General features: G+C 35.8%; 1 protein-coding gene across 5 annotated transcripts; it reads right to left on the reverse strand.

Moving 5' to 3' along the window:
• Positions 1-4,281: 4,281 nt before the first annotated feature.
• Positions 4,282-12,367, reverse strand: LOC104892760 (uncharacterized). 5 transcript variants are annotated; one of them, XM_048644963.2, is made up of 11 exons: positions 12,211-12,367; positions 10,753-10,894; positions 10,532-10,630; positions 10,148-10,264; positions 9,469-9,807; positions 8,085-8,413; positions 7,645-7,744; positions 7,493-7,552; positions 6,541-6,627; positions 5,584-5,724; positions 4,282-4,879 (listed from the first exon to the last, which is right to left on the reverse strand). In XM_048644963.2, the coding sequence occupies exons 4-11, from the start codon at positions 10,223-10,225 to the stop codon at positions 4,553-4,555; spliced, it is 1,461 nt and encodes a 486-aa protein (XP_048500920.1). In that variant the 5' UTR covers positions 10,226-10,264; positions 10,532-10,630; positions 10,753-10,894; positions 12,211-12,367; the 3' UTR covers positions 4,282-4,552. The 5 variants fall into 5 exon arrangements, with proteins under 5 accessions (XP_048500920.1, XP_010677053.2, XP_010677054.2 ...); XM_010678751.4 differs by lacking the exon at positions 12,211-12,367 and adding an exon at positions 11,648-12,055 and having other exon boundaries at positions 8,085-8,407; positions 10,819-10,894; XM_010678752.4 differs by lacking the exon at positions 12,211-12,367 and adding an exon at positions 11,648-12,054 and having other exon boundaries at positions 10,819-10,886.
• Between the last annotated feature and the right edge of the window lie 3,604 nt (positions 12,368-15,971).

The following is a 15,971-nucleotide window of genomic DNA, read 5'->3' on the forward strand; positions in this document are numbered from 1 at the left end:
TTGTAATTACCGCGTCCACCACTATGTATAGCATTTGCTTCTGGTGGATTAGAGCTTTCTATAGCATTTATCTCATGAGTGGCTGAAGACCCCGTAGGTCTAAGATTATGATTTTTCAGCAAAAGATCATTATTTTGTTCAGCCACAAGTAGTACTGAGATTAGCTCAGAGTACTTTTTGAAAGCTCTGAACCTGTATTGTTCTGCCAATATGATATTAGAGGCGTGGAAAGTGGAGAGCGTTTTGTTTATCATTTGCTCTTCTGTGATGGGATGATCACAATATCTTAACAATGATACAATTCTAAACAATGTTGAATTGTAATCACTGACCGTTTTAAAATCCTGGAACCTCAGATTGGTCCAGTCATAATGTGCCTTTGGGAGAAGCACATTTTTGTGATGCCCATATCTTTCATTTAGGCTATCCCATAGTTCTTTTGGATCATCCACAAGTAGATATTCACTTTTTAAACTTTCATGTAAATGATGTCTTAGGAGGACTAAGGCTTTTGCCTTTTCTTGTACAGTCGCAATTTTAACTGATGCGGCTGTTGTAGTTGCATCCCCTTGTTGGGTTGTCACATCTTTAATTGTATGTTCCAGTCCTTGGGCCTTTAAATTCATTTGGGCGTCCACCGTCCATTCTAAAAACTTTTGCCCAGATAGATCTAGTATGTTAAATTGTCTTTTCACTAGATCTCCCATTCTTTTGACTACAAATAGGTAAATATTTGAAATTAGTAATGATGATAAATCACATATATATATTATCTCCCCTTGATTTATATCATTATTATTATAGATAAATAATACAAACAAAAAAAACTAAAATAGCGACAACAATAATGAAGCTAAGCAAAAAAAACAAGAAAATACCAAAAATAGAAACAAAATACAACAAGTGAATAAACAAAAAAAACTTCCTAAAATGCACTTAAAGACAAAAAAATTGATATTCATGTGCATTTTTCGCCATTCTTCCGGGGGAAATTTTTTTTTTTGTCTCCTATTTATGTATTAGGAGATATATCATTAATGCCATGAGGAGGAAAAAGAAACCGGCTATAAGAAATAAGTAGAGTTTTATTTTCCTAAAATCCTCTTCAAAAGAGGAAGATGAGGGTGGAGGACGGTTGTCGTCGGCGTTAAACATGGTGGCCGGAAGGTTGAGGAAGAAGGAAAAAAATTTGTGGGTTTAGAGAAAAAAAATCGGAAGAAGATAAGGGATATGTGGTGAAAATGGGGATGGTAATCCGCTTTTATAGAGGGTTATCCCTAACTGTGCAGTTCATATACAGTTAAAAAATATACAACGCAATAAAATTCTAATATTGACAAATATATATTAGAGCATGCTAGTAAATTGGTAATATAATATATGTAACTATAAATAAAAAAAAAGTAGAAGATTAGAGACAATAATATATAATAATGTTCTGAATGCTTGTTCCCTGCATACATACGACATTATTGCACATATAAGACATAATAATGCTATCTTCACTAGGCCGTCCATATAGGTGGCAATAAAAAAATTAACCTGTCCATATAGGCGGTTTAAGAGCAGATAAAATAAAATAACGTAAATAAAATGTCCTTGCCCTCCATGAAGGTGGCGTTAAAATTATTTGTTTTCTGCGTTAGTAGTATGGTGACGTTTACTACTAGTTTCTTCCTGTTCATCTCTATCTCTTTTATTACTGGGCGGAGGTTGATTTTCAGCTGGTTGTATAGGAGGGTTATTATTGGTGTTGGGAACAGGGGTTTGTGGGTTTTCTCTGGTATGAGTATTTGTACCGTTGTTACGGTTACTGGGTCGGGGCTGTATTACAGTTCCCCTCGCTGGGTTGGTAGTGAATGGCACATTGTTTCGCTCTATCCAAAAATAAATACCCGAGACAGAGACATTGTGTAAAACAATGTTAATCCCGTTACTTTGTTGGTCCATGTTCGGGTAGTAAAAGGGTTGGGCTTGGAGAAAAAAATTTAAACTTAAAAACAAAATGGATGTAAAAATTTTAAAGATACCTTAAAAAAAATTTCCGGTAGAACACTCGTGCTGATAACGTGTTGTGAGAAATAGAGAGAGAAGTTATGCAAATATATCAGAGAGTATTGTATTGCATTGATGTTCGGTGTATTCACAAATGGTAGTATTATAGGCACAAATCTTACTGTGTATTTGCATAAATCAACAATAACGGCAAGAAAAACTTACCATGCATTGAATGCATGGCAGTGGACTTCACTGTGTTCAACAGTGGAATTGGTCATTCCACTGTTTTCACAACAGCTACATGCAATATATTACATTTTATTTGGAAAAAAGCAATAGAAAGTCTTTTCCTAAAACAAATTTAATCTTAAGATTTGGGTTGGTTTCCCCTCAAGAAAATAGAAAAGGACTTGGATTGCCTAATTTGGTAAATCTCTCTCACTTTTTATCAGGTATCACAACCAATAAGTTCATTAAGTTGTAGTCCTCTCGTACGATGGCCCAATTCAACCCATTAATTATTTGATTCGTTATCAACCCACCTGGATCAGCTTAAAAACTAAATATATTTGTCAACAAGTAGTTGGTTCAATCCTTAATGACGACCTCTCCCTTCCGAGTTCCGAGTAGGAATGGCAGTCCAGTCTGAATCCGACCCTAGTCCGCTCCGAAAGAAAAATTCGAGATGACTCTAACAAAAAATAATCTGAATCCGACTCTGTTTTAAAAGTCCGACTCCGAATCGTAGGAGAGTCGGAGTCGGATCTAATAAAATAATCCGACTACGACCTTGGCTTTAAGTCAACTAATCCTTTTTCCTTGTTTATTTTAATGTAGTATTTACGAATAACCTGACTTCGTTTTTAAGCCAATTGTATTATATAAGATTTTCTCATGGAAGAAATGATTGTTAAAAATAATAGTAATATTTAGATTATTTGTACTATATAAGATTTCCATATGATTACTGATTAGATTATTGTATTATAGAAGACTTTTCTATTATAAAATATGGACGGAAAAATAAGTCAGATCAGGATCGGAGTTGGATGTGCGAATTTCAAGTCAGATGTGCGGATTTTAAGTCGGGTCAAATTAAGAGTCGGATGTTCGAATTTTAAGACGGGTCAAAGTCGGATGTCGGAGTCGGACTCGGATTTAAAATCCGACCCGTTACCATCCCTACTTTCGAGTACTTTGAGTAAATTTATACTAAAGGCCTACCTTAGTAGTTAGTAGAAGATATTCCTATCCTTCTTCCCTTAAGATAGCCTCACCTTCTTCTTAAAGAAACCCTCTTACTTACATGTATCTTTCGGAAATTTAATTAAATTACAACTAATTGGACGTAAGCTAAATTTTATGAGTTTGGTGGGATATTTTCTTCAACTTCATTCTATATGAGGATTGAGGAGTCGAGGGTCCATTGGCCACCAGGCCTACAACCCTCCTGTATACTTCTGGTTACTTGAGTGAATTCTAATCAAGTAGAATTTTTCTGTAAAAATTTTAAAAAGTTATTATATGAAAAAAAAAATCACTATATTAAATTAATGACTTTAATCCACAATAATATTATTGTGAACCAGGTCCACGCAAGACTAACTCGGCATAAAGATAAACTTTTACCTTTCTTTTCTAATTTCTTAATGTTAATAAAAAGGAGATGAGACTGGCACTACTTATTCTTTATTTAATGGGGAATATTCAATATCTCCCACCAATTTAACAGATTAACTCCATTCCCCCTATTTTATCTCTGTTCATACCATAATTATCTCTCCCTTCCACCAGAATTTACTATTTCTTCTGCCCCACTCCACGCTCTCTTAACAAACTCTCCCTAATATTTCTCGCGGGAACTCTTTTTATTCCCTCAACAAAAAAAAAAAAAAAAAAAAAAATTCTCCTAGTGTCCCTTTCTTTCAGGACTCCCTGGTCCACTAACTTTCTGAATGTAACATGTATACCATCTACTTACGAAATAATAAAAAACATCTTTAATTCTATACTTTATTTCTCAATGAAATTACAAAAATTATTAAAAAAAAGTCTAATTTTAACATAAAAGTAGAAGTAGTCACTAAATGGATTAAACTAGTCACCGAAAAAAATTAACCTAGTTACTGTTGGGCTAATTTTCTTTTTAATATTGGGCTTACCATTGCCTAATTTTAATTTAAAAGTAGACGGTCTCTTACAAGACAAATTCATGAAATTAACTCATAGATTAATATGGGTTCAAGAGGGCCTAAGAAACTCCTGTACAAGTAGTCTAGGGAAAGATCAATAATTGTTTGTGATATCGTAAAACATAAATCGAAAATTTTCTAAGACCTCGAAGGTCTGACATTTACGGGTCAATACTTGAGAGTAAAGAAGGGCCAGGAGAAATAAGGGAAACTCTACCCCAAATTTCACACTTGCAAAATTCGAACCCAAGACCTCTATGACTAAGATAACAGTCTTGAAGTGACCATGTACTACTTGGTAAAACAAAAATGGACATGCAACATCTTGATTTTAACATCAACATACTCATCCTAGTAATAAACTAGACCCACCAAGGCTTTGAGGCAAGTTTTCCTGAGAATGCATATCTAAATTTAGAGCTGTACTGTAACCACTCAATTATCTGAGATGCTTTCTTGCAGTTCTTAGAATCAAGGCATAGTTGAATAGAGTCCTGGAGCTTCCTATCAACGTTCTCGCCGACCCACTTGAGGAGTTCGTCTGATCCCATGGAAGCTTCTCTGGAAAACCTTTCAAGCATTTTTGGTAGGAACACCTTCGACTTCTTCACTACTATGTTGGTTTGAAGAAATTCCATCTTTGCCTGTTCTAACTCGCTTCTGACATTGGCTGCTGTGTAGACCTTCAGCTGCATGTCAAAACCATAATTTCATACGTGAATCACGTTATCGAGATTTGAGTACACAAATTAAAGCAGATCATAGGCCGCAGGAGGATCTGGTCCATTTTAACCTGGGTCATCGGGCCTGGCCACATTCCAGGCCAAGAAATCTACCCAACTCGAACGAATCAGGCTGAGTGGCTAAAAAAACTGCTCTAAAAATTGAATTTGGCCCTGGACCTGCCAAGCCATAGTTGGGGCTAGAAAATGGTATGGCTTTAATCAGGTCCGCGCAAATTAAATCAGAGCTGACAAGACATGACAACACGACCAAAACCAAAATGGCGCAAACATGAAGCTACTAAGAGAAAATCAAACCAAATTCAATTTGTTCGATTTGTCATGTTATGCAAGTATCCTGCATTTTATATGATTTTGATATATCTTATGACCAACTCGCAATGAAACAAAACATACCACGAACAAGACTTGTTTACCAAATTTCTGGCCCTAGCCCTACTAGATAAACTCCAAGAGAAAGGTATTATATATACTACAAAAACAAAGAGAACAACAAAGGTAAGCTGCATAATAGGAACTCATCTACATTTTTGATTGATATATTCACAACAGCTGACGTTTTTATTATGGGAAAGATTGAGATGAGACTTGTATTAGACGCTTTATACTAAAATCATTCATGTAAGTATTCCATTAGCAAGGAAGCTTACCACTGGATCGGAAAAGGCCCCAGTGCAGAGCGCAAAGGAAACAAGGGGCTGTGAATCAGGAAGACTGATTTTTGAAGAAAGGAGTTGCTTCTCATCTCCAGATTTCTTCCTGAAGGCAGTCGACAGGAAGGTTTCAACCCACTGTACAAGGAAACAAGAAATAGTGAAGGAATGTTTTTAAGCGGAAAAAAGAAACAGTAGTTTTCATAATGAAAATATTCCATCAACTCCTTTGATTCAGTTGTTCAGGAAAATCACTTAGTGATGCGGACAGATAATGTAATTTCTACAAATGTAAGTAAAAAAACATCGAAACAGACATATAAGAGAGTATTCTGCAACCAAAATCAAATCAACCATCGCCGCACATCAAGGAATCTTCTAATTGGTCCAGAAAAATAATTTCTGACAAGTAGTAGTCAAGTATAAGTGAAGCAAAATACGTGACATTCCCAAACAGCTCCTTAACTTGTTAATTGCAGGTATATATATGCAAAGGGGTTATTTCCCACAAGTCGACAGGCTTAAACTTGTAAAGGTGAAGCAAATTATAACAGAGTCAAATGAGCCAGTGGACATCGAAATAAAATAATGAAGAGCCATATCTCAATTCCAAAGAGAATATTCTACATGTTTGAAGTTGAATTTACAAAATTCATATGAATTTTCATTGTAAACAAAGGGTTTCTGCTCGGATAATTGAGCAGAGATATCAGTGCGATAGAATAAAAAATTCAAACAAGTATAATAAAGACATCATAAACATAAATTGTGATTATTTTCAGGGAGAATCACTGTTTTAGAAAGCCAAAGACAAATTAGTGATTCTGTTTGTACTATATTTGTGAAAGCAAAACCAGGAGCAGCAAGTATCAGACCTAGCAGTTTTCCAGGTTCAACTTGCACGCAACAACCGTTAAGCTGTATTACTAAATCAGAATAGCCAGAAGCAGTTACCCCGCCAATTCGAGGTGTACGGAAGCAGAATATTGTGTGTTCTATGGCATTTGCAGTGACAACAATTCCACCAATGTTGTAGGCCGCCTGCACTATACAGAGAAAGCTTTCAATTCACCAGGGTGTATGATGCATAAATTGTGAAAAGCCATATCAGTTCCTAAATGATTAAGCTCGTACTTTTTGATAAAAAAGAACTTTGGCCACCACTTCAAAATCTTGGACATATAAGTCAAAAGGCAATTTTTCTTTAAAACTTGTTTTCTGATCAGAGGACAGAAATCCAATAGCTTCAAAACGTCAGTTGTGGCTTCCGACAATCCGTTTCTGCTACCTTTTTCCTTAATCAAATGTCAGTGTTCTATTCTCAGCTATTAAGGAGTCACCCTTCCCAGCTTCCAAGTTGTTTAGTTTCCCTGATAAAATTTGTTGTTCAAGTCTTTGTTCCTAAACTATCTGGATCCCTTCCAAACAGCAGGATCTTTATTTTTAACCCTTTATAGGAGAATAGCACTGAGAAGTACAGGAAAGGAAAATATATCACTTTGATGTTAGAGTGATACTCCGTGTTTTTTTTTTTTTTTTTTTTATCTTTCTCACTTGGAATTTTATTCTTGACACTATTTATATTTAGAGAGAATCTTCTCAATTTTGTCAATTTATAAGAAAAAAATATAGTCATGTCGGGTCTTGTTTGATTCATCTCATTTAGTACTTTATTAATATTCAATCGTTATAATTTTTGCTAATATATAATGAGAGATATTTAAGTTCAAAGAGGTGCATTGAGAGATGCGCACATGAAAATGTGAATGATAAAAAAAAACAGAGGGAGTATTAATCGTCAAGGGAGAACTGCTACGAGTACCCCACAATTTCCCTTGTCACTAAAGACATTCAAGCACAACTTGGTGCATTAATATTTCAATAAGTAACCATAAAATTGCACTACCTTGTGAAACAGGGCTAGTCTTCTCAGAGAACTATGGGGGATTCCATATGCTAAATATGCCTGCAAAAGAAGAAGATCAAGGAGTTCTTATCTATATATATTAAAAAAAGCTAGCATGCAAGTTATATAACAATTCATGTTGTATCCCTTACATGCATAATGAGAGAATTATGGATGTTGATCCAGAAAGCAATCTGGGCTTCAGCTTCCATGTGGCTCACATTCACCCTTTCTAGTTGCTCAACGAGTGTTCTGCAAGTGGAGAAACAGAGTTGCACACTCTAAAGGTTATCTGTATTTCATAAGGGTAAACTTATCTATGTGCCATGCACCAGAAGAAATTAAGATTTTATATGACCACAACGGATATAGTGATTTAGTACAACTGAAATTTACAGCTATTAATGAATTAGAATCTTTTATTTAAAAAACGAGCAGAGTAACAACTGATCTATCCGTATTCTATATTTTCTTTTTTGTTAAGCAACTGGATTACAGAACACTAAAACTTGTTTGCAGCACACTATGTTTTTTACCACTTGTAGGAGCCATTGTCACCTAATGAAAAAACTTGTTTTAGGATTGAACCTACCTATAGCTGCTGATTGCGTAAGATGCACGAGATATCTGTTTTTTGTCAGTTGGCATTGAGGATATCTCTATCATGGATTTAGAATATTGATTTTTTTGGCTGCCAAGTTGGGGGGCGCGATCAGCACAGGACCTTGAGACAACAGATGATTGATTATTCCGTGATTTTTCAGATTTTGTCGACGATTCACTGCAAAGCCAGCAATAAACTGCGGCCATGCACTTAACCATTTCCTCAGACAACTTGCTAGGGCACTGATGTAGGTAATCCTTTAAAGTTCGCAGACCAGAATTCTTTACTGTGTCTGGTGACTTCCCGCGAACCTGAAACTAAAGAACATTAAAACTAATTAGTACGAATCATAACATGCAAAAGTAGAGAGGGAGGGGGGTTGGAAGCAACTAAAGCAGAGAAAACGACAGCATGTTGAAGAAAGCCACGTCAGTGGCAGATGGAAAAGAGTTTATAACTAATTCACTCCAGCTTGTTGGTCCAATGTCATCATCACAACAGGACGGCAAGGACAGATCTAGGGGTCAGTGCTCCCCACCTCCAACCATGAGGGAAAGAAATCCCACGCACTTGGTTAATACAACAACAAAAACAACCCGCGCAAGAGCATCCTGCTATAGTGTCTGGCCATAATCATCAGATATACAACGGCTCATGTTGCCTAGACTATGAAACCAGCAGATGGGCAAGTGTTATACTTCCTTTTTTTGGCAAGTGTTATACTTCCTTTTTTTAGGCTTCCATCGTTTCCCACTTTTGGCAATTCCCTATTACTTGCATTGTTTCTGTTTTTGGCAATATATTCTCTCTTTCTCTCTCCTTCTACACGGGTTTCTTTTTTTCTCTCTCCTCGCCTTGGTCCTTGTGCAAACACAAATGATGCAAGTAAAAAAAACCCGGAGGAAGTACGATGTTTATCTCTCCAAAACTACCTATGTTCGAGACACAACTGAAAGAGAAGAGAAGCGAGGGAAGGGGGTATACGAAAAAGGCAGAAGTCACATGTCTTTCTAATGGCCTCAAAATGGAAATAGAAATTGGTCATCAAATTCTATGTACTGAAGGGGAGCCTAGCATTTGATTGAAACTACCAGACTTTCGCTGCAAAAGTGTGACATCATCACAATCAAGCACCTTTACTGAGAAGCAATGCTGGGGCATCATAGTTCCTTTGATCATCTTGTATAATCAGACAAGCTACATCCTTGTCTTGACCAAGAGAAGATTTGGTACAAAGTTACGAACTTTAAATGAAAATTATTCTTCGTTCTTATGAAAATCAGCAATAATTCCCTACTTCATGACTAAGCTAAGAATCCCATGAAACCGGTTATCTTATAAATAAAAGAAGGAAAAGTGTCTGGCAAATTACCTTCGTCTGGTTAGAACAAGGCTTCTCAAAATGTATATCTACTTTTCCCGTGCATAACGGGGAATGTCTAAGCTTGCCGTCTTTCTTCGCAGAAGTGCTTTTTAAAGAAAGAGCTCGCAGAGGAAACTTCTTCGAGGAACAAAAAGCGCTTGAAATTATGCTAGGATGTTTCCTTGCCTTGTTTTTTTTATGAGCAGGGGAACTCATGCCAGAGGTTTGCACAGATGACGGCTGACTGACACACTGTTCAAAGATGTTCCTGTAGAGAGAAAGTACATGCTGCTCTCTATTGGCAACTTCTTCTTCAAGTAGCTCAATCTCGGCAATCAGCTCTTTCGTCTGAGACAATATAACAGCATTAGAGCCAGTTACTAATATCAAGAAGCCAAAAGGATAAAAGTAGCAATTAACTTAACTTCCATCTTGATCTAAAGGAAATCCAACTAAGTGCTAGAAAGCAAGAGGACTCAAGCTCCTAAGTCAAATATGCCCCTAGTAGGTCAATCATAAAGCAACCAAATTCTTCATTTTCTTCACATGTCCATGTTTTATTTAAGTTATCGAATTCCTATATGTAAGATATGTTTTGTCCTTAGGTATTGATATTAGTTCCAAGAAACATTTTCATTGGTGTAGGTCACTAACTAGTAACTACTAATTGGTTCGAAATCCTGATTACCTGAGAGGCAAAATGCCTATGACCTGGAGACAAAGCGCTAGAAGCCCGACCAATCGCTTTCTCAAGCATATTGCGCATTGACTTCTCTTGCTGTAAACGTGATTGAAGTAGATATACCTGCAATCAGCAACACACGGTAAGGGAATATGCTAGACACATAATATAGTAAACCTGTGGGATGCGGCTAGTTGATCTCCCCATTTCATAAGTAATACTAATTCAAGCATATGTGGCCCTTGCCCAAGCCACAGACTCATGAATTGAACCAGTTCAGAGCAAGAAGCAAGATATACTACTCGCTAAGACATACTTCCTTTAAGTGTGCAAACAGATCCTCTATAGAACAAAATTTAGAAGAAAAAATTATCCAACATAGTAACTTACATCCTTTTCCAAAGAGGAGCGGTGATTTGATGAGCTTGTACTTGAATCGATGTTAAGAGGGGTTTGAGAGCCATAGGTCCTCGTGGAATATGGTGAGTCCTATGAACAACAGAAGCACATAAAAGCGTGCAAAATTCGTCAAAAGCGATGCACATCCTTCAATTGCATGCACAAAGCAAGCTTCAAAAATACAAAATCTTATTACAGACGCTTTCAACTACCTTATATTCCAAACAGAATAGAATTAAGCTCTAATCAAACTGGCTATTAGGGATATGTGATCTTACAAGAGAGACGTTTTGATTGCAGCCGATCAGATAAGGAACTCCAATTTTTGAGATATCGCCATTCCTGTCTGAAGCACTGAAGAGAGGAAAGATCAAAACATTTAGACAGTAATATACACATCCCATTACGGTGCCGGGTACAATGATAAATTACATTTAATTTTCTTCTCAGTTGGAGTACTAAATAATTGGCATCCAAATCTGCATAACCTACATAATATATCAAAGAGCTTTTTCTTGAAAAATTCCCCTTTTTCACACCCAAATATAAAAGGCCACCCATTGACTACCCTTGCAGGATCACCATATACCATAACTTGCAAGCTTAAAAAATTACCAATATGTAAGAAATAAAGCACCCTTACTGACATTCCTCAAAATTTAAAACTAATGATAGGTTAGCGAAAGTTAATATTTTTCAATGCCAAACAATGTCGACAATCTCTATTCCGAAAAAATTCCTAGCAGCTATGAAGGGAAGTTTATCACTCCAATTTGTGGAATGCAAACATATTAGTGTACTTGACCTCCCTAGTAGTAGAGACCAGAATGGGTACAGGGTACGAAAACGCTATTCGCTAATAAGATTTGTAAAATTAGCCCAAAAGTATACTACTTGCATGTACCATTTCGCCTTTATCATACTATGTAGGTAAGACTTGTAGACACTCGCACTAAACCACAAATACAACATAGTTATGTTCCTAGCACATGAATATTTAACTAATTAGATAACAAATGGTGATTCAACAACCCATTTGAATTATATAACCAAATAAAGCTAACTTATAAATAAACACAAATTTGAGCATATAAGCAATGTTGTCACCTCCTTGAGCGCCTATGGAGGGTAGAAACCCCATTCTCTCTCATCCCATCAATACTTTTATCTTCACCTATACTCAAACCCTCCATTTAAAAACTCCAATTTTGATTTTTTTTTTCTGGGTTTCCCCTCAATTACTCAAACTTGTACCCAAAAAACCTCCTTTCTTCGTTTTTCCTACTGCTAAAATATGTAAAAATAGGTGCACTAAAATAGAATCAATTGATTGTACTCCAACTAACAAATTGAAGTAGGAGTTAGGGTAGTAAATGTGAAAGGACAATTGATAAAGACGACTCAATCAGTTAGCACATGAATTTCATTTTATTTTTTGAGGTAATTCATAATTTTTTTTTTTAAAAAAATACTGTACATTTTTCTGATAGTTGAATGATCAAAGTTTGTAGCAAACCCAGTAAGTAGATAACACTGATTACCCCTAAAAAGTGGGACAAAAGGGCAAAATTGAGCGAAGTAGAACTGCAAAGAAATGAAATTAAATTGAATGTGGGTAAGCTATGTGACGTTGGGAGAAATAAATGAGAGAAGAAGCAATAAATTTTCACCTGCAACTGCGTGAAACTGCGGCTTTCTCTCTCTTCTTTTTGCCCTGTGAAATCCGCAAACTGTAATAAGGAGATGGTTAGATGAAGATGGTTGGGTGTGTCACTGCGTCATGCGTGGATGAGGATCTCGCCAGAGGCGGGTATTTTTTGGGGATGAGGTGTGAGCAGGGTGATGACCCACCTGATTTGTTCGTGAACGGTTCGATCCTGGCTTGGTCAAAGCTCGGTTTGTTGTAAGCTTAACTCGAGTTCGCATTCAGCTTCGAGCTGAGTTGAGTTATTACAAACTCGTGAATAGACTCGATCACTTTTTTGTATATAGAAATAATGTATTATGTATGTATATATAAATATTTTTTTATCATATACTATTACATGATAATAATTTAATAGTTTTATTGTCAAAGAATAAACTCAAAAAACAAAGATATTCAAAAAATGAATATAAAAGAGGCGAGTAAAGTAAAGATATTAATAGGTCTAACTTGTTCGTGAACAACTCGATAACGGTTCGGTCAACGCTTGGTCACAACTCAACTCGAGTTCGAAAAAACATAAATGAACATACTAGCCGAACTAACGAGAGTGTAGGCTCGGCTTGACCAATACACTAGTGAAAAAATGAAGAAGGGCTGCGCTGAAAAAGGCATGTAGGGCTGCGCTTTTTGACAACAGCCCTTTCAATAGCAGCCCTTCACTTTTTAAGTAGGGCTGCGCTAGACAAGCGCAGCCCTTCACAAGGAAGGGTTGCGCTTTTTAGGTAAAAGCGCAGCCCTTCCTACCAAAAAAAATAAAAATAATAAAAAAAAATTTCGACATTTTTTTTACTATTGATCTCACATTTTCTGAATTTTAACATTTGCATTAAACTTTAAAGTAAACCATCCAAATCCAAAAGAGAAGAAATTATAGATCTACAATGCAACTTAAACCCAAATATACAAAAGAGAAGAAATTATAGATCTACAATGCAACTTAAATCCAAATATATAGAAGAGAAGAAATTATAGATCTACAATGCAACTAAACCCAAAACAAACAAAAAAGAACGAAACGAAAAGGAACAAAAACTAATATACAGAAGAGAAGAAATTATAGATTTGAAAATACAAGAACATTAATCAAAACAAAGATTAACAAATTATAGATCTGAAAATACAAGAACTACCTCCAAACATTAACCTAATAATGTTTAAATACATAAAACAAAATCCTAATACATAATTAAGGAAAAAAAATTCGAAAATACTTAAAATGCCTATTTGGAGCCTTAAACGAACTCGGATGGCTTAAAAAGCCTAAACGTCACGACATAGCGGTGAGTTTGACTCATTAGGCCGTTGCGCTTCCGAAAAGGTATCACAATAGGCAATCGGACTCCGTTGGCATGATTAGTGCAAATCATTTCAGGGTTTTTGTCGCAACGTTTCTGGGAGTTTTTTAGAGAGAAGAGAGGATGAGAGAGAAGGAGGAAAGGAAGGAGGGACGTGAGAGAAGGATGAGAAGGGATGAGGGACGTGAGAGAGGAGAGAGAATGAGGGATAATATATTTGACGAAGCTCGCTTAATATTTGAAGCCCGCGAACTTTTTTATTTCAAATTTTTGTAAGAAGGGCTGCGCTTTTGAACTACATAGCAGAAGGGTTGCGCTTTTTAAAAAAGCGCATCCCTTCACTAGTAGGGCTGCGCTTTTAGGAAAAGCGCAGCCCTTCCTGCGCAGTCTTTTTTTTTCCCCCTAGTGATAAGCGCACCTAGATGTGAGCAGTGAAAGGAATTTTTCCGTAAAAAGGGTACGTCACGTGGCAATGTAAACCTCTTACAAATTCAAATATATAGGAGGGTTTTGAAAAAAATTAAATAATAAAAATAGTGTGTAATTATTTAATTGGTTAATAGGTACTTGATTGCACAATACCGCCTCCTTTCTTTTTGTGGTTGCAACGTTTCTTAATTTGAAGTTTCATATTAATTGCAAACATTTTATTATTTGGTAATATCTTCTCTCTATCTCTTTACTATCACACGGGTCCTACTCTTTTTTTTATCTATCTCTACCTTTTTCCTTTGCACATGACTTTGTTAGAAAATGTATCAATACGGTATGTTGCAAACTTGCAATAATAACAGAATGGATCTGCTCCATATATGTAACACTTGCATTTTTTAGAGTCAAACTTTACAAAAAAATTTCCACGAATCTCCATTAATATAGTCATGTCAAATCTTGTTATATCCATGTATGTGCAATGTAGCTTCAAAATATAATTTTTTGATAATTTTAATATACGTAATCAAACTTATTTATAGTCACAGTTGTGCATTAGATACCGTGAAAACTCAATTGTTGCATTCTTTATGGAGCACATCATGTAGGATGTAAGATGCATAGAAACTTCTTGAAGCATATGCATGGGAAAGCAAACAAGCTAGTGAAAGCCAACACGATGTGTTGTTTAGGATCTACTATATAGAATTCTCTAGGGCTAGGGGTACAAAAAATCAGGGTTAGACCTGAATTTTGACTAGATCAGACCGAAAATTCAGGTCCAGTCCTCGGTCTGGGAGAAAAAGCGATTCCGGAATTTCAAACCCAACCGAAAAGCCAGAATTATATTAGTTTTTTAGAAAAAAAATATCTTTTATTCTACTTACTTTCTCTTCCCCAAATTCAAAATACAACGGTTAAATCATTTATCTAACTCCTTATCTACTCGTCTCCTTCCTTTAAGAAGTCCAAACATATCCAAGAAGATTAAAATCGAAAAACAAGTACGAAAATAAGTTTTACATGCCTAATTTCTTTTTTTCACGAAATAGGACCAAAAATGTTCGAACTTTGATTAAATTTGATTTTTCAGTCCAGTTCACGACCGGACCTGAAAAATTCGGTTCGATCTCCGATCCAAAAAAAAATTGGAAAAATCAATCCACATGTCCAGTCGGTTCCATTCTGGACCTGTGCACACTCCTAGGCGCTATCTAGCGCATGGCTATGCCATATGAGGGTTACTAATTTTTGTAAAATAAAGGTTCCTTCATTGATATATGAATTATCTTAAATCTTAATGCACCAACAATTTTTATTTGAGAATTCAATGACCAACCAGTTTAGTATTAAAAAACAGTTAATACTAAAAAGTCAGTACACATGTGTCGAACTCAAGGAAATTAAGCATCATAAATTAGATTAAAAAAAGGTAATCAAACAAGGCTTGAAGATTGGATTGAATTATAAAGAAGCATACTTCCTTTAACAACTTGAATGAATGTCTTGAACAGCACATTATTGGTGTTAAACTAGGCTAGACTAAATAAAAAAGTACATAGCTAATTCTACAAGGAGCTAAGAAATTGGAAAAAGAAAATTGCTATCTAGATCTACTACTGAAAAATTAGTCCATTATAATTTGAATTGGAGTGAGAACTTTTGAAGTCAATCTTATAAGTTACAAGAGTCTAACATGTTTGTCAATAGCCTCAAGAGTAGCTCTTTGAATTATAAAATTTGTCGAAACCACTATTTAACATCTATACATCAATTCTTATATACGGTCGGTCACACCGAAAATTTCGCGTGTGGCCGGCCCAGTCCAATTTGAAATAATAAGCCCAACAAACAGTAACACGCGCCTTTCACTGTTACTAGAATCACCGCTAATACAAACCTGCCTCTCACACAAAGTCCACGTGTAATAGCCCTGTTTTTAAGAGCATTTAATTAAAAGCTGATTATAATTATTGAGTTAATTATGTTCCAAAAA

This window comes from Beta vulgaris, chromosome 5 (genome assembly GCF_026745355.1).
Source record: "Beta vulgaris subsp. vulgaris cultivar EL10 chromosome 5, EL10.2, whole genome shotgun sequence".
NCBI lineage: Eukaryota > Viridiplantae > Streptophyta > Magnoliopsida > Caryophyllales > Amaranthaceae > Beta > Beta vulgaris.

Excerpts from the sequence above, each read along its gene's own strand:
- LOC104892760 (XM_010678750.4), bottom strand. The coding sequence starts at position 11,733 with ATGGAGGGTTTGAGTATAGGTGAAGATAAAAGTATTGATGGGATGAGA. Across the intron at positions 10,895-11,647 it reads CTCCATAGGCGCTCAAGGAG|TGCTTCAGACAGGAATGGCG; the intron begins GTGACAACATTG and ends TCCTCTCTTCAG. Across the intron at positions 7,745-8,084 it reads TACGCAATCAGCAGCTATAG|AACACTCGTTGAGCAACTAG; the intron begins GTAGGTTCAATC and ends CTCCACTTGCAG.